The sequence below is a fragment of the Trichomycterus rosablanca genome, chromosome 5 (genome assembly GCF_030014385.1).
Source record: "Trichomycterus rosablanca isolate fTriRos1 chromosome 5, fTriRos1.hap1, whole genome shotgun sequence".
NCBI lineage: Eukaryota > Metazoa > Chordata > Actinopteri > Siluriformes > Trichomycteridae > Trichomycterus > Trichomycterus rosablanca.
In genome coordinates this window covers 46,766,402-46,791,674 of record NC_085992.1, presented here as the reverse complement: position 1 = coordinate 46,791,674, position 25,273 = coordinate 46,766,402, and the positions used below count along the sequence as shown (strand labels likewise).

Sequence of the window (25,273 nt, the reverse complement as noted above, 5' to 3'; positions counted from 1 at the left end):
ACTTCCTCTCTCGCTGAATTTAAAGCTCTCCTAAAGACTCACCTTTATTTCTCAGCATTTTCTCACTTCATCTTCTGCTATTTCTGTGTGATTGTTACTTTTGTATGTAAAGCGATTTTGTGAAAGGCGCTATATAAGTGTAACTTATTATTATTATTAATTGGAGTTACTAAAATTGCCCTGAGTGTGTGTGTACCCTGTGACAGACTGGCAACCTTAATGAATCAGACCTACGACCCTGACCAGGATAAAAAGGTGGTAAAACAAACAATAAATGAATGAATGACTCTCACTCACTCACTTTCTTAACCGCTTATCCAGTTAGGGTCATTTGGGGGTGCTGGAGCCTATCCCAGCTTTTCAATGGGCGCAAGGCATTCAGTTACACCCTGGACAGGGCGCCAGTCCATCGCAGGGCAGACACACATACACACACACACATTTATCTATAGGGCAATTCAGTGTCTCCAATTAACCTGCTGCATGTTTTTGAACTGTGGGAGGAAACCCACGCAGACACGGGGAGAACATGCAAACTCGAACTCGGACTCGGACCACCCCACCTGGGGATCGAACCCAGGACCTTCTTGCTGTGAGGCGACAGTGCTACCCACCGAGCTAATGAATGAATGAAATATCTGAAATGTGATTAAACATTTTGGACCTGCACAAAATACCCTTTTGTTATGGCACATTTTGCTTTCATCACAAATGAAACAATGGCAGACTCCCGTTGGTAACTGGTGAGCATCTTGTGGTTTTATATTAGATGGTATAAAAAACACACAATCTGCTGTTGTAGGAACTGTGTAGTTCCAAAACTGGGATCATTCTCTCCATCCATTGAGTCAGTGAGTCAAAAACTACCCTCTGTTTTCATTCTGCTCCAATCGTATTGTTTTAAAACCTCACCACACACACACACACACACACACACAAACACACACACACACACAAACACACACACGCCTTGTCTGAGTGCCCTTCAGTAGCCAGTCAGACTGATCTAGATTGTGTGATCAAGCTGATGGTACTTAAGTGCTCTGAAACAAGAGCCCACAAATCCATCACGTCTAATGAATAGCACTGAGGCCTGTCCCGCCACTATGAAGTATGAAACCACCAAAAACATTTAGGTATCAATACTGACCTTCATCAGATATATTGGATCTCAGCTGAGGGACAAGATAAAGGACAAAAAAAGCTTAAAATTATGTTTGGTTTTTGGAAAATTTAAGTCTGAATTTCTTTGATGAAGGGGCTTTGATTTCAGTGTCGGGGGGTTAGTGGCACAGGTAAAACACACTAGCATGAATCTAAGCTCTGCTTTCAGCCCACAGGGAGCCTACACTCAAAAATGATGGGCTAACTGCAGCAGACATGATTGGCTAACATCTTCCTGGTGGGAGGGACAAAATTATTTCTTTCCACTGCTGCAATTACGACCTCTGCTGGCTGGCACAGAAATGGTGAATAATGGACATCAGTGCGTGACTCTCCGTACGTGATACTGATCCCAGTGTGAATATTTAATTTCCTATAACTAATTTTATATTCTTGTCAGCTATGACTGTGGCAAAAAAACACCTGACACATACAGTGTATCACAAAAGTGAGTACACCCCTCACATTTCTGCAAATATTTAATTATATCTTTTCATGGGACAACACTATAGAAATAAAACTTGGATATAACTTAGAGTAGTCAGTGTACAACTTGTATAGCAGTGTAGATTTACTGTCTTCTGAAAATAACTCAACACACAGCCAATAATGTCTAAATGGCTGGCAACATAAGTGAGTACACCCCACAGTGAACATGTCCAAATTGTGCCCAAAGTGTCAATATTTTGTGTGACCACCATTATTATCCAGCACTGCCTTAACCCTCCTGGGCATGGAATTCACCAGAGCTGCACAGGTTGCTACTGGAATCCTCTTTCACTCCTCCATGATGACATCACGGAGCTGGTGGTTGTTAGACACCTTGAACTCCTCCACCTTCCACTTGAGGATGCGCCACAGGTGCTCAATTGGGTTTAGTCCATCACCTTTACCTTCAGCTTCCTCAGCAAGGCAGTTGTCATCTTGGAGGTTGTGTTTGGGGTCGTTATCCTGTTGGAAAACTGCCATGAGGCCCAGTTTTCGAAGGGAGGGGATCATGCTCTGTTTCAGAATGTCACAGTACATGTTGGAATTCATGTTTCCCTCAATGAACTGCAGCTCCCCAGTGCCAGCAACACTCATGCAGCCCAAGACCATGATGCTACCACCACCATGCTTGACTGTAGGCAAGATACAGTTGTCTTGGTACTTCTCACCAGGGCGCCGCCACACATGCTGGACACCATCTGAGCCAAACAAGTTTATCTTGGTCTCGTCAGACCACAGGGCATTCCAGTAATCCATGTTCTTGGACTGCTTGTCTTCAGCAAACTGTTTGCTGGCTTTCTTGTGCGTCAGCTTCCTTCTGGGATGACGACCATGCAGACCGAGTTGATGCAGTGTGCGGCGTATGGTCTGAGCACTGACAGGCTGACCTCCCACGTCTTCAACCTCTGCAGCAATGCTGGCAGCACTCATGTGTCTATTTTTTAAAGCCAACCTCTGGATATGACGCCGAACACGTGGACTCAACTTCTTTGGTCGACCCTGGCGAAGCCTGTTCCGAGTGGAACCTGTCCTGAAAAACCGCTGTATGACCTTGGCCACCATGCTGTAGCTCAGTTTCAGGGTGTTAGCAATCTTCTTATAGCCCAGGCCATCTTTGTGGAGAGCAACAATTCTATTTCTCACATCCTCAGAGAGTTCTTTGCCATGAGGTGCCATGTTGAATATCCAGTGGCCAGTATGAGAGAATTGTACCCAAAACACCAGATTTAACAGCCCTGCTCCCCATTTACACCTGGGACCTTGACACATGACACCAGGGAGGGACAACGACACATTTGGGCACAATTTGGACATGTTCACTGTGGGGTGTACTCACTTATGTTTTAGAAGACAGTAAATCTACACTGCTATACAAGCTGTACACTGACTACTCTAAGTTATATCCAAGTTTCATGTCTATAGTGTTGTCCCATGAAAAGATATAATGAAATATTTGCAGAAATGTGAGGGGTGTACTCACTTTTGTGATACACTGTATAATTAGGAGGGATGTTGAGGTGCCCGGGTGGCTCATTGACCAGATGGGCACCCACACAGACACAACTGGCTGTGTCTAAGGGAGGGATGATCAAACAGCCTCCTCACTGCTGGTGCAATTGTGACCTTGGCTCGATGGTCAAGCTACCTGCATGAGAGATGATTGATTCACAGATAGTAGTGCATTACCCTCTGCACGCTATACTGTCGTCTTTGGCAGGTGAAAAGAAGCGGTCCGCGACTGCCAGTGTGCCGAGGGCTGTGTGTAATAATGTACAGCTCTTCTAGGTCAGTATAGCTAGATATAGGGCAGTATAGGGCAGTGATAGCTCAGTGGTTAAGGTACTGGACTAGTAAACAGAAGGTTGCCGGTTCAAGCCCCGCCACCACCAAGTTGCCACTGTTGGGTCCCTGAGCAGGGCCCTTAACCCTCAATTGCTCATTGTGTTCAGCTCATTGTGTAAGTCGCTTTGGATAAAAGCGTCTGCTAAATGCTGAAAATGTAAATGTACTGGATCAGAAGGTTGCTACCAGGTTGTCATTGTTGGGCCCCTAATCAAGGCCCTTAATCCTCAATTGCTTAAATTGTATATAGTCACAATTGTAAGTCTTCTGCTAAATGGTATAAATGTAAATGTTTAGGGCCATGGTTGCTCAGTGGTTGAGGTACTTGACTAGTAATCCAAAAATTGCTGGTTCAAGCCCCATCCCTGTCAAGTTGCCACTGTTGGGCTCCTCCTCGAACCTCAGTTGATCAAAATTGCATTCAGTGATACACCGACCAGGCATAACATTATGACCGCTGACAGGTGAAGTGAATACACTGATTATCTCTTCATCACGGCCCCTGTTAGTGGGGGGGATATATTAGACACCAAGTGAACATTTTATCCTCAAAGTTGATGTTAGAAGCAGAAAAATGGGCGAGCGTACGGATTTGCGCGAGTTTAACAAGGGCCAAATTGTGATGGCTGTCAGAGCATCTTCAAAACTGCAGCTCTTGTGGGGTGTTCCCAGTCTGCAGTGGTCAGTATCTATCAAAAGTGGTCCAAGGAAGGAACAGTGGTAAACCTGCGACAGGGTCATGGGCAGCCAAGGCTCATTGATGTACGTGGGGAGCGAAGGCTGGCCCGTGTGGTCCGATCCAACAGACGAGCTTCAGCTCAAATTGCTGAAGAAGTTAATGCTGGTTCTGATAGAAAGGTGTCAGAATACACAGTGCATCACAGTTTGTTGTATATGTGGCAGCAAAAGGGGGACCAACACAATATTAGGAAGGTGGTCATAATGTTATGCCTAATCTGTGTAATTGTAAGAAGCTTTGGATAAAATTATCTGCTGAATGCCGAAAAGGTTAAAAATGTGTACCTAGTGTGTACCTTCATTGCTTTATAATGCTACTGGTGCTTTAATTTTCTTTGGTTGGATCGATCTATTAAGGTAGATCGGTAAAGTAATGAGAAAAACCTACACAGTCATAATAATTCTGTTTGCCAAATGCATGTTATAAGGGTTGCGAAGGCTATCTGCACAGCCAATCTCTGAAATGAGGCATTAATAACAAATGAGTGTTCATTAGATATGCAGTGAAAAGGCTAAACCGGGTCACAGCATGAGGAGCGCTCTAGTAGGAGCGATCCATTACGCAAACGGAGCCGGGCGCTCGTTCACACATCACTCACACTGGGCTGTTGGGTCTGAATGGAGCAGAACATCCACCTATTAACACTGTTATTCTAATTAAGGACTGCATCTCTGACAAATCCTGTACTGAACTTAACAGCCATAAAGTCACTTCAGGTCCCACAAGAGTAGGTGTAATTAAAGACCCAACCAGAAAAAGCAGCCGATTCGAGAATCACACGTGAGGCTAGACGGACGTGTTTAGTCATGCATAAAATTGAATCAACCTCAGGTATGGAACCACTGCGATGAAGACGGTAATGTATTTGTTTAGACTGATGACCGTAGGATCAGGTACATAATTAAGTTGGTACCTCAGACCTCCACTGTTTATCTCAACTCCACACCGAGTGGTCCTCGTGTTAATTAAAAGAAGATAACAACATTATGTAGAACCCTTCATCTGTGAACATGCTTATATATTGTGACACTGCTGACGCAACATATAATATATGGTCAAGAATCACATCCAACCCCACAGGCATTAACACTGAGGTAAGCATTTACTGCTCTTAAGAGTTTCCTGGTTTAACAAAATGAGTTTACTTCAATTAGACACAAAACCATTATCGATTTGTGGCTGGTATCCATTTTGTTACTAACCAACATATCCATACATTCACACTGGCAGATTTACTTGTGGTCACTCCTGATCTCAAGATAAAGGCTGGTCATTTGGATTCATTGCAGTGACACTGACATAGTGGTGGTGTGTTAGTGTGTGTTGTGCTGGTACGAGTGGATACGACACAGCAATGCTGCTGGAGCTTTTAAACACCTCACTGTCACTGCTTGACTGAGAATAGTCCACCAACCAAAAATATATCCAGCCAACAGCGCCCCGTGGGCAGCGTCCTGTGACCACTGATGAACGTCTAGATGACGACCAACTCAAACAGCAGCAATAGATGAGCGATCGTCGACTTTACATCTACAAGGTGGACCAACTAGGTAGGAGTGTCTAATAGAGTGGACAGTGAGTGGACACGGTATTTAAAAACTCCAGCAGCGCTGCTGTGTCTGATCCACTCATACCAGCACAACACACACTAACACACCACCACCATGTCAGTGTCACTGCAGTGCTGAGAATGATCCACCACCCAAATAATACCTGCTCTGTGAGAGAAATGTATGTCATGTAGAAATGTCATCTTCATCCGTTTCACCAGTGGCTGTTTAGTTAGTACATCTCTCACCGTCTTACAACGCAGTGATAGGAGCTATACTCCAATCATATTATACAATGGGCCGTGATCAGTCGTTATGCACAACGTCTATAAGGTTGGGTTATTCAACACCAGCTCCGACTGAAGAAGTCACTTGGATGAGTGATGAAACATACTGTATCTCTATAACAAACTTGTGTCCAGATGAACTGATTCAACTTTGTAGATTTGTGTACCTGGATTATACCTGGTCTATATAATTTTGGAAAATTCTGTTCATGATGTTTTACTGCATTTTTATTTCATAGAAACATGTAATAACAGTAAAATCATTAAAAATGGGCATTAGTGCTCATGAAAATATTGATAATTTGATGTTATAACTCTAGCAGGTCAAGCACTACATACCACAAATATAGACTACATAATACACACACCTTTATAGTGGCACTAAAGTAAAGTCACGTACCGAAGTGATAAATCAACTGCTGCTGAAGTTTGAGCCCTGATGAACAGATTTAACAAAGTGAATGTGTTAAATGTTGCTCATTCATCATATAAGAAGCTACACCTCTTTTCTAATGCATCCCATTAGCACCATTAGCCGTAACACATCAGCTACTGACGAGGCCATTAATTATTAATGTGTAGTTATGATCTATTAACACATTAATAAAACAGACGCTTCTGAAGAAAAAAATTCCAGTTGACTGCAAACCCTTACACTCTGCAGTGGAGATACATATATACAGTGTATCACAAAAGTGAGTACACCCCTCACATTTCTGCAGATATTTAAGTATATCTTTTCATGGGACAACACTGACAAAATGACACTTTGACACAATGAAAAGTAGTCTGTGTGCAGCTTATATAACAGTGTCAATTTATTCTTCCCTCAAAATAACTCAATATACAGCCATTAATGTCTAAACCACCGGCAACAAAAGTGAGTACACCCCTTAGTAAAAGTTCCTGAAGTGTCAATATTTTGTGTGGCCACCATTATTTCCCAGAACTGCCTTAACTCTCCTGGGCATGGAGTTTACCAGAGCTTCACAGGTTGCCACTGGAATGCTTTTCCACTCCTCCATGACGACATCACGGAGCTGGGGGATATTCGAGACTTTGCGCTCCTCCACCTTCCGCTTGAGGATGCCCCAAAGATGTTCTATTGGGTTTAGGTCTGGAGACATGCTTGGCCAGTCCATCACCTTTACCCTCAGCCTCTTCAATAAAGCAGTGGTCGTCTTAGAGGTGTGTTTGGGGTCATTATCATGCTGGAACACTGCCCTGCGACCCAGTTTCCGGAGGGAGGGGATCATGCTCTGCTTCAGTATTTCACAGTACATATTGGAGTTCATGTGTCCCTCAATGAAATGTAACTCCCCAACACCTGCTGCACTCATGCAGCCCCAGACCATGGCATTCCCACCACCATGCTTGACTGTAGGTATGACACACTTATCTTTGTACTCCTCACCTGATTGCCGCCACACATGCTTGAGACCATCTGAACCAAACAAATTAATCTTGGTCTCATCAGACCATAGGACATGGTTCCAGTAATCCATGTCCTTTGTTGACATGTCTTCAGCAAACTGTTTGCAGGCTTTCTTGTGTAGAGACTTCAGAAGAGGCTTCCTTCTGGGGTGACAGCCATGCAGACCAATTTGATGTAGTGTGCGGCGTATGGTCTGAGCACTGACAGGCTGACCCCCCACCTTTTCAATCTCTGCAGCAATGCTGACAGCACTCCTGCGCCTATCTTTCAAAGACAGCAGTTGGATGTGACGCTGAGCACGTGCACTCAGCTTCTTTGGACGACCAACGCGAGGTCTGTTCTGAGTGGACCCTGCTCTTTTAAAACGCTGGATGATCTTGGCCACTGTGCTGCAGCTCAGTTTCAGGGTGTTGGCAATCTTCTTGTAGCCTTGGCCATCTTCATGTAGCGCAACAATTCGTCTTTTAAGATCCTCAGAGAGTTCTTTGCCATGAGGTGCCATGTTTTAACTTTCAGTGACCAGTATGAGAGAGTGTGAGAGCTGTACTACTAAATTGAACACACCTGCTCCCTATGCACACCTGAGACCTAGTAACACTAACAAATCACATGACATTTTGGAGGGAAAATGACAAGCAGTGCTCAATTTGGACATTTAGGGGTGTAGTCTCTTAGGGGTGTACTCACTTTTGTTGCCGGTGGTTTAGACATTAATGGCTGTATATTGAGTTATTTTGAGGAAAGAATAAATTTACACTGTTATACAAGCTGCACACAGACTACTTTTCATTGTGTCAAAGTGTCATTTTGTCAGTGTTGTCCCATGAAAAGATATACTTAAATATCTGCAGAAATGTGAGGGGTGTACTCACTTTTGTGATACACTGTATATATGTCCCGTCACAATGTCATTGTCACTTTGTGATGGTTGGCTGCACAGATGGGTCAGCTTTCACTTTTTCTTGTGATTCAGTTCAGATTCAAAAGAAAACAAATTAGGAAGCCACTGCTATGTGGTTAGGGTACTTGACTAGTAACCAGACGGTTGCCTGTTCAAGCCCCACCAACGTCAAGTTGCCACTGTTGGGCCCCTGGGCAAGGCTCTCAACCTTCAATGATAATTGTAAGTAGCATTTGCATAAAAGTGCCCACTAAATGCCGCAAAGAAGCAGTTCAAGAAGCAGTACAGTGGTAGCCTATTGGGTAGAACCTTGGGCTATCAGTTAGAAGATTGTCGGTTCAAATCCAGACTGGTATGCAGCCACTGTTGGACCCTTGAGCAAGGCTCCCAAGCCTGTCTGCTCCAGGTAGCCATACCATAACTGACCCTGCGCTCTGACTTCAGCTTCAAAACAAGCTTGGATATGTACTGTACACTGTATACATATATGACAAATAAAGGTGTTCTTCTTCTTCAAATGGAGATTGTCAGCAGATTTGAAGAGCTAGAGAGACTTGAGGAACCACAAACACTTGGCAGTCATGCTGAAAATGTCCAGTGCTTGACCACTTAGTTTCAGACAACCCATGAATGCTGATGTTCATGAGACCTTGCCAAGTGAATTGAGACCCCAAACATTCTATTGGTCTATTCTGACACAAAGTCTGATGTTAAACTTGTGCATTTCTGGACGCTACATATTATCTGTCCTGTGCTTTACTGCTTCTTTTCCCTTCAACTTTGATGAGCCTTTGATGAACTCACAGTGGGTACAGCAAACCTTTTTTATTCTATCTGACGTCTGAACCAATATGGAACTGTTCCTTGGACTACTCATTCGTGCCCTGTGGGATCAAATAAATTGACTGAGCATCCCAATCTCTTGTCAGCTCTGCAGTCGACTCGACATTGTGCTAGGTTGACCAGTCATGAGCCGTGACGTGAAAAACTTACACCAGACGTTTATAAGAACTGCTCTGCAACCAGTTCCCCATGAGTGGGTTGTGATCGGTCTTTGGGTCATGCTGGAAGTGTCCAGTGCCTAACCAATTAGTTCCTCATAGGTGGATTATGATTGGAAGGGTCATGCTGGAAGTGTCCAGTGCCTAACACCAAAACTCACACCGGATTTTTTAAAGAGCTACGCTGCAACCCACAGTTCCAGTTCCCCATGAGTGGGTTGTGATCGGTCTTTGTGTGGAACCTTCTCTGCCTTTGCCAGATGGTATTGCTCTCAGACTCATAGGTACTCAACAAAGTAGCGATCCCAGGAGTAGGGACATATACTGTACATTTATAAGTAAATAAATAAATAAATAAATAAATATGCAAAGTCATTTATCAAGACACAAGCTAGCGGTCATCCTTCCTGCTTTAGATAATGAAGGACAGAGCTTTTCACTCTCCGCCAGTATACACAGGGGATCAAAACAGCTGAGCAAGCCCACATTCAGCCCAGTAACGTTTCTCCAGGATTACTTTACTACTTACTGCCTTCTGTTCTTTAGTCTAGTTGAGCAGCTGTTTGCTAGAGTTCAGCCGTTCCTTGCTCCGCTCAAGGTAGATTTCCAATTCCTTGTTCTAATTGGCTGTCAGGATCTTAATATCTTAATTTATTTTCCTGGTAGCATTAGCACTGCGCTGTTCTTCACTTCCAGATTGTTATGGTTAGCATTAGCATGCAAAGTATTTAGTTATTTCCTTTCTGTCATGGTTTTCCATGGTAAACGATGGAAAAGAATCATGTGATTGTACACATATTTCCCTTCCCCTTTCACTTATCATAGCTGAAGAGTTTTTTTTAGAAGATGTAATTAGCGCATATACAAATTTTATATACATTAGAGTTTTATTTTTAGCTCTCATCAGTAGCAACTGAGAAATTAGAAATGACATATCATATACATATCATGGCAAGTGCTAAAGTTTGGTTTTATTTTCCAGCTCTGGCTTTGATGTGTGTAATCTAGTTGCAGTATACATACAGTATACACCGATCAGGCATAACATTATGACCACCTTTCTAATATTGTGTTGGCCCCTCTTTGAATGCCAAAACAGCCCTGACCCATCGAAGCATGGACTCCACTAGACCCCTGAAGGTATGCTGTGGTATCTGGCACCAAGATGTTATCAGCAGATCCTTTAACTCCTGTAAGTTGTGAGGTGGAGCCTCCATGGATCTGACTTGTTTGTCCAGCACATCCCACAGATGCTCGATTGGATTGAGATCTGGGGAATTTGGAGGCCGAGTCAACACCTCAAACTCGTTGTTGTGCTCCTTAAACCGTTCCTGAAGCATTTTTGCTCTGTGGCAGGGTGCATCATCCTGCTGAAAGAGGCCACAGCCATCAGGGAACACAGTTTCCGTAATCGGTGTTATTCATTTCACTCGTCAGTGGTCATAATGTTATGCCTTGTCGGTGTACATATACATTCATATAATCTTAATTTATCTTTATGTTCTTTCTTTTTTGTACAACAGCAGCTGTTTTCACAACTGTAGAGCCAACAGATGAGCTACTGTAGCTCAAATTGCTGAAGAAGTTTATGCTGGTTCTGAAAAAAAGGTGTCAGAATACACAGTTTGTTGTGTATGGGGCAGCAAAAGGGACACCAACACAATATTAGGAAGGTGGTCATAATGTTATGCCTCATCAGTGTATGTACGTATGTGGCCATGGATGCACTGAAATCTGCAGTGTGTGTGTGTGTATATGTGTCTGCCCTGCGATGGTCTGGCACCCCATCCAGGGTGTTACTGTGTGCCTTGCGCCCATTGAAAAGCTGGGATAGGCAGTTAAGAAAGTGAGTGAATGTACTCATTTAATTCTAGATGTTTAATTATGTTTAATTACTTTTTAAATATAATGTAGTTTACTTTGAAGGCCTCTAAATAATCTGGAGGGCTCTCTAAAGCATCTCACTATAAACCTGTTTTTTATGCATTATACAAACTGTTCAGGCAATTAATGGTAAAAATAAAAAATAAAAAATCACTAGTATAGAGTTTTATTGCCAAAATTGCTTGATCCCAATGTGTTTAGACCTTCATGTACTTATATAATTGAATTAACAATTAGTAAAGCACTACTATGAACTAATTAAGGCATTTAATGGACCCACAGGCACCCAGACTGCAATCAGTCAGCTCAAATCAGTCTGAAGTGTATTCAGGGATTAAAACAAGCTTGTCATGAATTAAAATAAGAAAAGCAGTGTAATTTGATAACGTTTTCTGAAGCAGATCCAGTTTGCCGTCTGGTTTTCACTTACTGTCTGGTGGTGCTTGTCCTTCACATCATAGACGCTGAGCTTGATGAGGCTGTCCTCGTAGATGGGCCAATCCGGTGACAGACTCACCCCCGTCAGAAAAAGAGGATCTCTTGTTCCCTGCCGGGGAAGAAAAAGCAACACAATTTAAGAAAATAGGGCTGCGAGAGTCTTAAAAACGTCGCCGCTGCTCTGCACAGTTTGCCACGCATGGATTCTCAATTCTATCTGACTGCAGATGTGAGAGGATGAATAGAGTTTCTCTGCTGAATGGCCTCAAAAATAATAATAATTGCAACAACTATTCTGATACTGAATGCTGGATTGTCACTGGATTGAATCAGACATGTTTTTAAACCAGATCCACTGCTGTATTTTATACCAGGGTCTTTCAAACCTGGGTGACCCAGGGTTTGAAAGACCCTGGTAAAAAATACAGCAGTGGATCTGGTTTAAAAAAATGTCAGGGATAAATAATAATAATTGAATACACCCCTGTGGAGGCTTTACGTTACAACTTGTAAACCACAGTGGGACCAGATTGCCACCATTTTTATTAATTAAGTATATTTTGTTTGTGTTGCCTGAGTTGCGGTAAAAATCATGGACAAAATGTGGGTCGCTTGAAAAAAAAAACAGTTTGAAAAACCCTGTTTTACACAGCACTCAGGTGGTGCAGCCCTCTTATACATTAACCCGCCACTGGCACACCCTGAATATTGAGGCTGTGCTTAGCCTCGAAGTGTTTAGCCCTTAATTAATTTATTTCATTTCAAACTAACAGTGAACAGCCACTTAGTTCAGCGCTCGGCTTGAGCAGTGTGGTGAAACGTCATCAAAGTGTGACTATGAGATGAATCTGTATTTGTGTGGAATAACCGTCAGATTCACCCTGAAAGCTCCACATGTATCTGTGTTTATCTGGATTTTTCTCACTGTTTCGCTTTTAAACTTGTGTTACAGCTCAGGGTGCTGAAAAACTGAGAATCAGAATCAGAGTAAAAAACGCTTATCGTTTAAAAAAAATAAATAAAAAGCTTAACGTTGCTTAATGTACTAAAATAACAACTCTCTCCACTAATAAAATTCCTCGCTCATTGTTTTGGTACAATAAGTCACGTTAGGGTTTGTGGCGGTGCATGTCTCATGGAAATGCACCTTTACTAAACGGAATACGGTATTCCAAGAGTCAAGCATCTCCAGGATTAAGAAGCAAAAGGAAACTAAGGAATTAAAGGTAAAGTGCAGCTTTTATTTTTAACTGTTTTTTTATTGTATTTCAGTGTTTTTATATTATATTTGTGTAATTATCTGTGCTTTAGTGGGGTGGCTCGGTGGGTAGCACTGTCGCCTCACAGCAAGAACGTCCTGGGTTCAATCCCCAGGTGGGGTGGTCCAGGAGTTTGTGAAGGTTGTATGTTCTCCATGTGTCCATGTGGGTTTCCTCCGGGAGCTCCGGTTTCCTCCCACAGTCCAAAGACATGCAAGTGAGGTAAAGTGGAGATACTAAATTGTCCATGACTGTGTTTGATATAACCTTGTGAACTGATGAATCTTGTGTAATGAGTAACTACCGTTCCTGTCATGAATGTAACCAAAGTGTAAAACATGATGTTAAAATCCTAATAAACAAACAGTGTATAAGTGTTAAAAACAACCTCATTATTTTACATTAGACTAAAATATATGCAGTTCCACAGGACCAACGAACACATTAACAGGTTTCCCAAACCTCCTTATGAGACAAAAAACCTTAAAATTCAAGACCAGTCCCAGAACCAACTGACACTGAATTTCAAGGTACCACTGTACTTCTTTTCCATATCATATTTTTGATTTGTTCCTGATGCTGGGGTGTGTCTCGTTGTAAATGAGGGGTTTGGTGTCCATTGGTGGAAGTTTGAGATTAATTATTTTTTGTACAGCCAACTGGTCAGATTTTTTTATCACATGCTATTCCACAATGCCTTGGTATCCGGAATAGTCTTAAATCAAACCAAGTAATCATTAGTTGCACTGAAATCTCCTTTACATGTGTATGTCCATGTGCTCCTGTAACAGCACATTGCTTCTGTTTATTTAAAATAAAAAAAGACTTTAATGTGATCAAGTTAGAAATATTTTATATATAAAGAAAATCCTATTTTTCTTTCAGCTATTTTGTATATTTGCACTCATTTATCAGGGGTTTGGAACTAACGATGGATGGGCATGAACACAGCACATGCTGTGTGAACACAGAACATGAGAATTTTGTTCATTAAGCGAGTATCCCGCGGACGACTTATACAAAAGAAGTGAAGAAGAACCGTCTCCAGCAGTGAGCTGCAGAAACCCCGCCGAGATAAAGCTAAACGCAACCCAGCCCGAACGGCATCTGTTTATGCTCCGAGACCCCCTGCTTACAGACATTTCCCAGAATGCCCTGCTCCCAAAATAATGTTTATGGGTGCTTTTTGGCATTTAAACTGGAATTTGCTTCCTGGGAAAGAAACTGTTTACATTTGCGCTTCCGTATGCCGTGCTCTCCACCGTGGGGTGTGTCCGGAACGCAGGACCCTTGAGAGGGTGGTCGCCGGGATAATAATGCCAATTATGCAGGCACACACACCCATCTAGAAGTCTGATAAACACGACTGCAGGCCACTCTGTTCATGAACTAAAGTAAATCTGCATTCAGTCAAGCTGGGATCAATAAGAAAACTGTCTATCTGTTAAAGTACCTATTTATCGACTGCACGGACATCTTTATGTGTAACTCAGGTACGTCAGCATTATATAGGTCCTCGAAAAACTCATCCAACAAAGCAGAGCCGTGATGCACCAGAGGAAAAACTGAGGCTATGACCTCAAAGACTAATGACTTACATTTTTTTTCTACTGCGCCCTTGTATACAGCAATCAACAATCCTTTATTACTTTGTTTATTTATTTGCTCTCACTGCCAGGGATTGCACTGGATCCTGCACCACCCGAAAACCCTGTGTAAGGGAAGAAAACATGCTCGGCTCAGCATCGAACACTAAGAAACAATCAATAGGGCGGCCAAAAGACTGCATGTTTTTGGGAGGTGAAAGAAAACCAGAGTATCTACAGAAAACACTTAACAATACACAATAAGATTGGGGAAATTTCAGGACAAAGCAAGCAGAAGGTTGCTGATTCAAATCCCACCACTGCCAGGTTGCTACTGTTGGACCCTTGAGCAAGACCCTTAAGCATAAATGTAAGTAATTGAGAGCAGCCAATAACTCTTATGCATGTTTTTGGGAAGTGAAAGGTAACCAAGTAATCAGCAGTTAGTGATATTCACGGCAGAAATCAGTGTTTTGTGCTTGTTTTAGTGGTCTTGTATTATATGTACGCTTTCAGTCTTGTATTATTGAGAAACTTGAGGAATTGTTAACGTATTATTGTGAATGAGGGTTTCTTGTAATGGTTTGGGGAAATGCTTTGGTCTTTGCCTTTCCCCGCTGTACTTTGAGCATTCATTAATTGGGATAATGTTTTATGGTGATGGGAGTCTGACCGTCGTATTAGATGTTGGTGTGTCAGTCAGGAACGATCTATTCCATGTAGAGTTTAGACTACTGTGGTACCTTGTAACTCGACGTCCCCTAAACTCGAAATCTTTGAAACTCGACACCCTTACTCGAGATATTGTACCATTAAACTCGGTGTTGCCCATAAATTTGTTTTTTTTAATTTATATATTTTGTTCAGGGCTCGGCTTGAGCGGTGCAGCAATACGTCATCAAAGTGTGACTGAGACAAATCTGCATTTTTGGGAATTGAAAGGTAAGAAAACAACATACAGAAGACCCATGTCATGTCAACGCTAGTACATTTTTTTCTGTTTGACCAAACTAAAACAGATGGCAAATTCATCTCAAGGCTCAATATTTCACTCACTGGGGGGAATTTATGGCAGCAAATCTACCTTGACATTATTTAGGAGGTATCAAGTTTTTAATGAATGGCGTTAATGACGTCAACTGTAGCCCTGAAGTTACAAGGTAAAAAAGGTCACTAATTCAGTAATGATTGTGGATTTTAATCCTCTTTTTCAGAAACTATGAGTACAAGGTGGAAATACAACCCTAAAAAGCACAAATCCAATAAATCACAAGAAATCACTTGCTCATTTGTTCACAAAAGTGCAAAATATGGCATGAATTTTAAAAATAGAAAAATCTTACATCCAGCACACAAGTGGTTAGATTTTTTCTTTCTATAGTACAATACAAAACGTATATGACAAGCCAGAGCAACACAAAGATCAAAATAAGAACAGGTTTAGAGCCTAAACGCATGGCTGGTGTTTTGTGTCACATTACAGATAAATTGTAAAAAGACATGGACATTATGACATCCATTATCTAAAGTATAAAGATCAATTAAATACAATTTATGTATTTATTTATTAGGATTTTAACATCATGTTTTACACTTTGGTTACATTCATGACAGGAACGGTAGTTACTCATTACACAAGATTCATCAGTTCACAAGTTTAATGTCAAACACAGTCACAGACAATTTTGTATCTCCAATTCACCTCACTTTCACGTCTTTGTACTGTGAGAAGAAACCCATGCAGACACAGGGAGAACATGCAAACTCTACACAGAAAGGACCCACCTGGGGATCACACTGTAAGGTGACAGTGCCACCCATTGAGCCACTGTGTCACCCCCAAATAAATAAATAAATAATAAATACAAATAAATAAATAAATACAAATCTATAAGTGCTACATCTTCCCCAAACCCTCAGCAAATCTACCTTGACTTTTTTTAGGAGGTGGAAGTTTTTAATAAATGGTGTTATTTATTTTTATTTATTAGGATTTTAACGTCATGTTTTACACTCTTTGGTTACATTCATGACAGACACACGGTAGTTAAGGTTCATCACTTCTCAAGGTTATATCGAACACAGTCATGGACAATTTTGTGTCTCCAATTCACCTCACTTGCATGTCTTTGGACTGTGGGAGGAAACCGGAGCACCCGGAGTAAACCCACGCAGGCACGGGGAGAACATGCAAACACCACACAGAAAGGACCCGGACCGCCCCACCTGGGGATCGTACCCAGGACCTTCCTGCTGTGAGGCGACAGTGCTACACACTTAGCCACCGTGCCGCCCTAATAAATGGTGTTAAGTTTAGCGTCAACTGTAGCCCTGAAGGTACAAGGTAAAAAGAGGTCACTAATTCAGTAATGTGTATTTTAATCCTTATTTTCAGAAACTATGAGTGGAAATACAATTCCCAAAAAAGCACAACAGTGCAGAAAGTGGCACGAATTTGGAACGAAAACTTAAGAACCCAAAACTTACAAATTGATTTAACCCAGGACCTTAAAGCTGAGAGGTGGAAGCAACAACACTGTGCCACTAATACATAAACAGGTACACAAGGGATTAAAACATTGATTAAAACGTTTATAGCCCTCCAGGCCACAACAGCTCTCTATCTGTCTATAACTTGCTATAAAAAGTTTCACTGCAACAGGTTACAAAAGTGCAAAAACAAACAATGTAAAGAAAAGTGCAGCTCCTGCTCAGCCTCACGTCCTGTTTTCCCCTAACACTCAAGTCTCAAACACAGCAAAAATGAGCCAAAACACTTAAGCTTAACAGGCTACCCGCGGAGCCGCACCATCCCAGCACGAGCCGCTGCCAATGCTAATGTCCCGCTTTACTCACCAGCATGCCTGCAGACGAGAGGATTCAGAGCGCCTCCGAGCAAATGATGGATGCTGGACGATCTAGCGTAAGCATCCAAATGAAAGTGAACAGCAATGCTGACGTGAGTTGTGCTCTTGTGCTGCTGTTTACTGGGCAGCGGGGAATCTGCTCTACAGCTCTGTAGTCGGCTTAATGGACCCTCCTCACCACTAATGGCTGGAGTACATTAACAAAAAAAGCTGAGCTGAGATTCTGTATGTCTGTCTGTGTGAGTGTGTGTGCAGCTGGTGAGAATGCATAGGGGTGGAGAAACGATTAAGAGAAGTCCCAAAGCTTCTTATTTGCTACTAAACACACAAACACACACACATACACGGTTGCAAATTCAACACCGGGCAGCACTCACCCATATATAACTATATAGTGGAAATTTTAACTACTCTTGGTGCTTGGAGGGAACACACCCCGGAAAAGATGACAATCTTCTAACTGTATCACATTTACCTACTCTATGGGTCTGTTCGAAAACCTAGTGAGCTACCTCCTACCTTGCTGTCTACTGCCTACATAGGCAGCTGCCTAGGTAGAGAGGATTCTAATAAGTCATCGACAGCTAACACAGTTAGCCTCATGCCATTCAAACCAACGGGCTGAGGAGGCACAACCGCTAGCATGTCAACTAACATCGGTTAAACTGTCACTGACGAGCCCGGATTTGCAAATAAATAACACGTTTATACAAATAAAAAATCAATAATTAGAATCTAGAAGATGACCAACTCAAACAGCAGCAATAGATGAGCGATTGTCTCTGACTTTACATCTACAAGGTGAACCAACTAGGTAGGAGTGTCTAATAGAGTGGACAGTGAGTGGACACGGTATTTAAAAACTCTAGCAGCGCTGCTGTGTCTGATCCACTCATACCAGCACAACACACACTAACACACCACCATCATGTCAGTGTCACTGCAGTGCTGAGAATGACCCACCACCCAAATAATACCTGCTCTGTGGTGGTCCTGTGGGGGCCCTGACCATTGAAGAACAGAGTGAAAGCAGTCAGTAATTGTAGAACTACAAAGTGCTTCTATATGGTAAGTGGAGCTGATAAAATGGACAATGAGTGTAGAAACAAGGAGGTGGTTTTAATGTTATGGCTGATCAGTGTATAAGTGCAAACTGGCACAATATAAATTGTAGCAGTTCTAGACAAGTAATCAGAAGGTTCCTGTTTCAAGCCCCACCACTACCAGGTTGCCACTGTTGGGCCCTTAACCCTCAATTGCTTAGATTGTATACTGTCACAATTGTAAGTCACTTTGAAGCATCTGCTAAGTTCTGCAAATGTAAATGCAAAACAAATTAAAATCAGAACCATGTTAGCACAGACAAACACACATACACTGCTACTCCAGTTCTAACCAAGAGTTTTAGCAACATAAGTGCAAGCAAACACAAAACCAAGTCTGTTGACTCCCCCCGTCATCCTTGTCTAGAGACAGCAGGACATTTTTAGAACGAGATTTTCCCCAAAGTGAGCGGATTAGTGGATCTAAAAATTTCTCTGTACAAACAAACACACACAGCAGCGCACACTGATGGCCATATATGTTCATGAACACAAGCAGCCATTCATGGTTCATCCATACTGTACATACTGTGCTAGTTCTTTTTATTTTGTATTTTTTTCCATTTAACCCTTGTGTGGTTCATAGTTTTGTTACTCAGCCAATGTTTGCGGGTCTGGTGGACCCACCGCATTATTGTGTTTTTAAATCAATACAGCCATAACTTATTTAACATACAAAATATCAGATGTTTTCTTTAAGATCTTTACAATAAAGCAATAAGGACAGCAGTTTGGTTAACATTTACTATTTACCTATGTTGGATCATATTTATAAATAACTGCCATCCATTTGTTGTGATAAAATATAAAATAGTAAAAATCACTATCAAAATATGGCTGGAAAAAATCTCTGTGAAGCTGGCCCCCCATGTGATCAGAAATGGAATATAAATATTATTATTCGTTTGTGCTGCGTTTGTGCTGGTTTGTGCCGTAGGAATCATCGTTTGTGCTGGCACCGTTTTAGAGAAATTAAGCATTACACTGTATTTTATTACCTGTGACATCACTCAGCCCCCCCATCAGAGGCCAAATCGCACCAAAACCATCCCATTCGTTTGTGCTACGTTTGTGCTGCTAAAAGAAACATTTGTGCTCTTTTAATTATCAACTTTTTTTAGCAGCACAAACGAATAAGATGGTTTTGGTGTGATTTGGATGTTATTGGGGGGGGGCGGTGACGTCACTGAACTAATATTTATGGCTTTATAACTTGAGACTTAAAACAGCACAAATATTTTTTTTGCAGCACAAACGTTGCACAATAATTATTTATTTACATTTTAAAATAACTTTTGTTTGTGAGAAAAGTCATGCCGCACTGAATGCTGGGATTGCATTCATCGCTAAGGCAGCATCGGACGCTCCCTTGTTATTCAGTCAAAATACCGGCCAAATTTAAGGTACCTTACTAGGCAGCATGTTAAAGCATCTAAAAATTCGAACAGCCTTCTTCTCGGGAGCGCGCGTAGGATGACGTGAACTGTGTCTTTGTAGAGAGCTCACTAGGTTTTCAAACACACCCGATCTTGTCACTTACTCACACATACAGGTTTTTTTGGGATACACAGTAGACCTCACCTGAAGATGTACCTCAAAAGCCCAAAAAGACACAAGAAGAACAGACAATGACCAGAAGTCTGGATGAAACCCAGGTTCTAAGGACTCGTGCTGCTGTGAAACACCCAATTAACCAGTTGCACCACTGTGCTGCCTCAGTGATTAAACTCAAACGTAGCTTTATTGGCATGACAAAATGTGGATATTCGTATTGCCAAAGCTACATAGTTACACATTTATGAAATATATTAAAAAGAAAATAATAACAATAGAAAACAGATATACAAACAGTGTTACCAACAATGTAACAATGAAAATAAATAAATAAAATATTTACCTAAATAAATCTGTTGACAAATGAAATAGGAGAAAAAGTCACACATAAAAAATGTTTTGGAAGTGTTGGGCCACCATAAACCACCAGACAAGCTTAAACCTCCTTGGAAGGATGAAACATCCACCTTCGATATGATCCGGCATTCAACGATTTCAGTTCTATACCTCGATACAATATCTCTTTTTAGCACAAACGAATGAGATGTGCGATTTGGTGCCTTTGATGGGGGGTCTGAGTGACGTCACAGGTAATAAAATATAATGCTTAATTTCTCTAAAACGGTGCCAGCACAAACGATGATTCCTACGGCACAAACCAGCACAAACGCAGCACAAACTAATAATAATATTTATATTCCATTTCTGACCACATGGGGGGCCAGCTTCACAGAGATCTGGAAAAACATATTTACTTTAAACAAATCGAAATGAAACAACCTTAAAAAATGTAAAACATTTATCAGTATAAGAAACAGCGGCCTGAACAGATACAGAATCTATATCAGTCTACACATGCTCGCCTATACAACACATGAGGGTCAGCTTTACTGTGTGTGTGTTGCATAGTCATTTGATGCATGTATGCTGTGTCTGTCTGTCTCTCTGTCTGTTTCCCTCTCTGTCTGTCTCTCTGTCTGTATCAGTATGTCTGTCTCTCTTTCTGACTGCCTGCCTTCCTGTCTGTCTCTGCCTGTCTGTTTTTTTCTGTCTGTCTGTTTCTCTCTCTGTCTTTGCCTATCTGTGTGTTTTTATCTAACTGTCTGTCTTTTTGTTTGTCTGTTTCCCTCTCTGTCTCTCTGCCTGTCTCTCTGTTTCTCTCTCTTTCTGTGTGTCTCTGTCTGTTTCTCTCTGTCTGGCACTGGGTCTGTCTCTCTCTCTCACACACACAGAGACACACACACTCACAGCAGAGATGGGGACTCGAGTCCAAGTCGCACGTAAGTCGCACACACAGCGACTTCAGACTCGACTCAGACTCGTTTCAAATGACTCGTGACTTGCAAAAAGTGACTGGTGGACAACAAAAGTCAGCAACATTAGTTACGTGTGACAATTATATATATATACTGTATATATACAGTGTATCACAAAAGTGAGTACACCCCTCACATTTCTGCAAATATTTCATTATATCTTTTCATGGGACAACACTATAGACATGAAACTTGGATATAACTTAGAGTAGTCAGTGTACAGCTTGTTTAGCAGTGTAGATTTACTGTCTTCTGAAAATAACTCAACACACAGCCATTAATGTCTAAATAGCTGGCAACATAAGTGAGTACACCCCACAGTGAACATGTCCAAATTGTGCCCAAATGTGTCGTTGTCCCTCCCTGGTGTCATGTGTCAAGGTCCCAGGTGTAAATGGGGAGCAGGGCTGTTAAATTTGGTGTTTTGGGTACAATTCTCTCATACTGGCCACTGGATATTCAACATGGCACCTCATGGCAAAGAACTCTCTGAGGATGTGAGAAATAGAATTGTTGCTCTCCACAAAGATGGCCTGGGCTATAAGAAGATTGCTAACACCCTGAAACTGAGCTACAGCATGGTGGCCAAGGTCATACAGCGGTTTTCCAGGACAGGTTCCACTCGGAATAGGCTTCGCCAGGGTCGACCAAAGAAGTTGAGTCCACGTGTTCGGCGTCATATCCAGAGGTTGGCTTTAAAAAATAGACACATGAGTGCTGCCAGCATGGCTGCAGAGGTTGAAGACGTGGGTGGTCAGCCTGTCAGTGCTCAGACCATACGCCGCACACTGCATCAACTCGGTCTGCATGGTCGTCATCCCAGAAGGAAGCTGACGCACAAGAAAGCCCGCAAACAGTTTGCTGAAAACAAGCAGTCCAAGAACATGGATTACTGGAATGCCCTGTGGTCTGACGAGACCAAGATAAACTTGTTAGGCTCAGATGGTGTCCAGCATGTGAGCCGGCGCCCTGGTGAAAAGTACCAAGACAACTGTATCTTGCCTACAGTCAAGCATGGTGGTGGTAGCATCATGGTCTTGGGCTGCATGAGTGTTGCTGGCACTGGGGAGCTGCAGTTCATTGAGGGAAACATGAATTCCAACATGTACTGTGACATTCTGAAACAGAGCATGATCCCCTCCCTTCGAAAACTGGGCCTCATGGCAGTTTTCCAACAGGATGACGACCCCAAACACAACCTCCAAGATGACAACTGCCTTGCTGAGGAAGCTGAAGGTAAAGGTGATGGACTAAACCCAATTGAGCACCTGTGGCGCATCCTCAAGTGGAAGGTGGAGGAGTTCAAGTTGTCTAACATCCACCAGCTCCGTGATGTCATCATGGAGGAGTGGAAGAGGATTCCAGTAGCAACCTGTGCAGCTCTGGTGAATTCCATGCCCAGGAGGGTTTAGGCAGTGCTGGATAATAATGGTGGTCACACAAAATATTGACACTTTGGGCACAATTTGGACATGTTCACTGTGGGGTGTACTCACTTATGTTGCCAGCCATTTAGACATTAATGGCTGTGTGTTGAGTTATTTTCAGAAGACAGTAAATCTACACTGCTATACAAGTTGTACACTGACTACTCTAAGTTATATCCAAGTTTTATTTCTATAGTGTTGTCCCATGAAAAGATATAATAAAATATTTGCAGAAATGTGAGGGGTGTACTCACTTTTGTGATACACTGTATATATACTGTATATATATATGATGCAACATCATTCTGATCGTGTCATTTTCTGCTCTCTAATAACGCTCCGGCCGTCTTAACCCACAACGCACACAATGGGTAAATGTTCCAGACAGCTTCCGCGTAGTGATGAAGCGTCACTCCCCACCTAAAATGGTGGAATACCCTACGTAGTGCACTTCACAATAACAGACAATGTGAATGGAACGTGCCTACAGAATTTATGCTAATGATTGTAAGAACTACTTTCTGAACCAAACAGACCTTCTGATTGTAATTTTTAGTAAGAAATGCTGGTATTTGCATTTATTCAGTTTGCGTCACACAGATGATGTGTCAATAAAACGGTTGATTGGCTTTCTAATGAGCTATTATATTCCTAATGGGGGACACACTTATAAATGTAATAGCATCTGAAACAACATAAGCTAAGGTAAGCAGTATTATGGATTGTTTTTGCTGTGTTTGGGATTTTGGCTGCTGTGCCGTAATTTGCAATGAAAACAAAACGTCAGTTGAAGCTTTTAACTGGTACCTTCTTGTTACCGAAATTACATTCATTTGCACTGAGTAGGAAAGTAAAGACACGAAGTAAAACGGCAAAATACAGTCGCTAATCTGTTGTTGATTTTAATTTTAATTTACAGATTATTTGTTTATTTCTACACTACATTTCCAATATATGTTTTGTGTAGATTATATTGACTCGTGACTTGCCTCGGACTCTAGCCTAAAGACTCATGACTTGACTCGGACTCTAGCCTAAAGACTCATGACTTGACTCGGACTCCAGCCTAAAGACTCGTGACTTGACTCGGACTCTAGCCTAAAGACTCGTGACTTGACTCGGACTCTAGCCTGAAGACTCGTGACTTGACTCGGACTCGTATTTTGTGACTTGTGAACATCTCTGTAAAGGGACACACTTTTATACACCACATGTGTAATATAAATGTGTAGGAGGGAGGGGTGTACAGTGTGAACTCATTAAAAATGTGTTATTTTATATGTTCTTCACACAAAATGAGCCAAAGGCAAAGAGTCTGCAGGTTAAAATAATAATAAATATCTTTTTTAATCCATTTTTCTTTTGGTAAACATTGAAAACATGTCCCACAGACCCAAACACCACACAAGAGTTAAGCCAGACTCGACTCTGAATAAATGCTCTGCTTCACACACCCAGCCTGGCATTTTGTGTCACCACAGCAAGATTTACCCCAAATCCATCTTCTCCGTCTTCTCCGCTTTTATGGATCTCCAAATCACCCAATTTTCCAGCTTTTCTTTGGGCTGGGATGACGACAGACATATTTCAACCCAGACTTTACAGAGAGCATCATTTCTCCTCCTCTTACCACCAGCGCTTTACACTGCGTACACATTTCTGTAGCGGTGAGACAGCGATTAGTTTGACTCACTGCCTGGCTCAGCAACAAATGCTCACTCCCACTCTTTTATCCTCAACGACACTGTGAATTTAGCACAGCGCACCTATTCACCCCTCGTTTACAGTCATGTCTTATATCGCCAGACTCACTGAGGCGTGGAATCTGTTTTTTTTTGTTTGTTTGTTTAATAGTTTGCCATTCTGTCAGCTTGCTTTACTTAAAGAAAAAAAGCAATGGCAGTAAATAGTGCAAGCAGCACTGATAGCTTGGGCAGAAATAAGACTGGGCTAATGAGGGCTGAACTGAGTGCAGAAATTAAGCCTGGCAGATGAAAAAAAAAACCACTTATATATTCATTCTTATAAAAATACACAAAAGGCGCCGCTGCTGGCAAGAAAAACACTAATAAATATTTCATTGCTGTTACAATGAGGCTTGCTGAAGCTTTACAAGGTGCTTAGGTAATAGCGCTAAAATGGAAAATGAAGGCAGGACCGTCTTTACATACATTGACTGGCTCGTCCACGGGTGGGTCCACGCTGCAATTATGACCTCTGCTGGATGTTTGATGGCGCTGCACAGACACGAGGGATAATGGAGATCAGTGTGTGAATATCCATGCGCAATACGGATCCCCATATAAACCTGCCTCATGCAGGTGATAAGAAGCGGTCGACAGGCGCCCAAGTAGCGCAACGGGCATAATTGGCAGTGCCTGTAGCAGACAGAATTGGCCATTAAGTCTGCCGGGTGGGAAAAGTCTGGACT

At 42.0% G+C, this 25,273-nt stretch overlaps 1 protein-coding gene across 3 annotated transcripts in view; it reads right to left on the bottom strand.

Moving 5' to 3' along the window:
- The window catches only part of inpp4b (inositol polyphosphate-4-phosphatase type II B), a 422,536-nt gene that overhangs the window by 291,544 nt on the left and 105,719 nt on the right, over positions 1–25,273 (bottom strand). For all 3 annotated transcript variants that reach the window (XM_062996233.1, XM_062996234.1, XM_062996232.1), the window contains one exon: positions 11,723–11,839. In XM_062996233.1, coding sequence (XP_062852303.1) covers positions 11,723–11,839 — 117 coding nt within the window. The remainder of the gene's footprint in view (positions 1–11,722; positions 11,840–25,273) is intronic.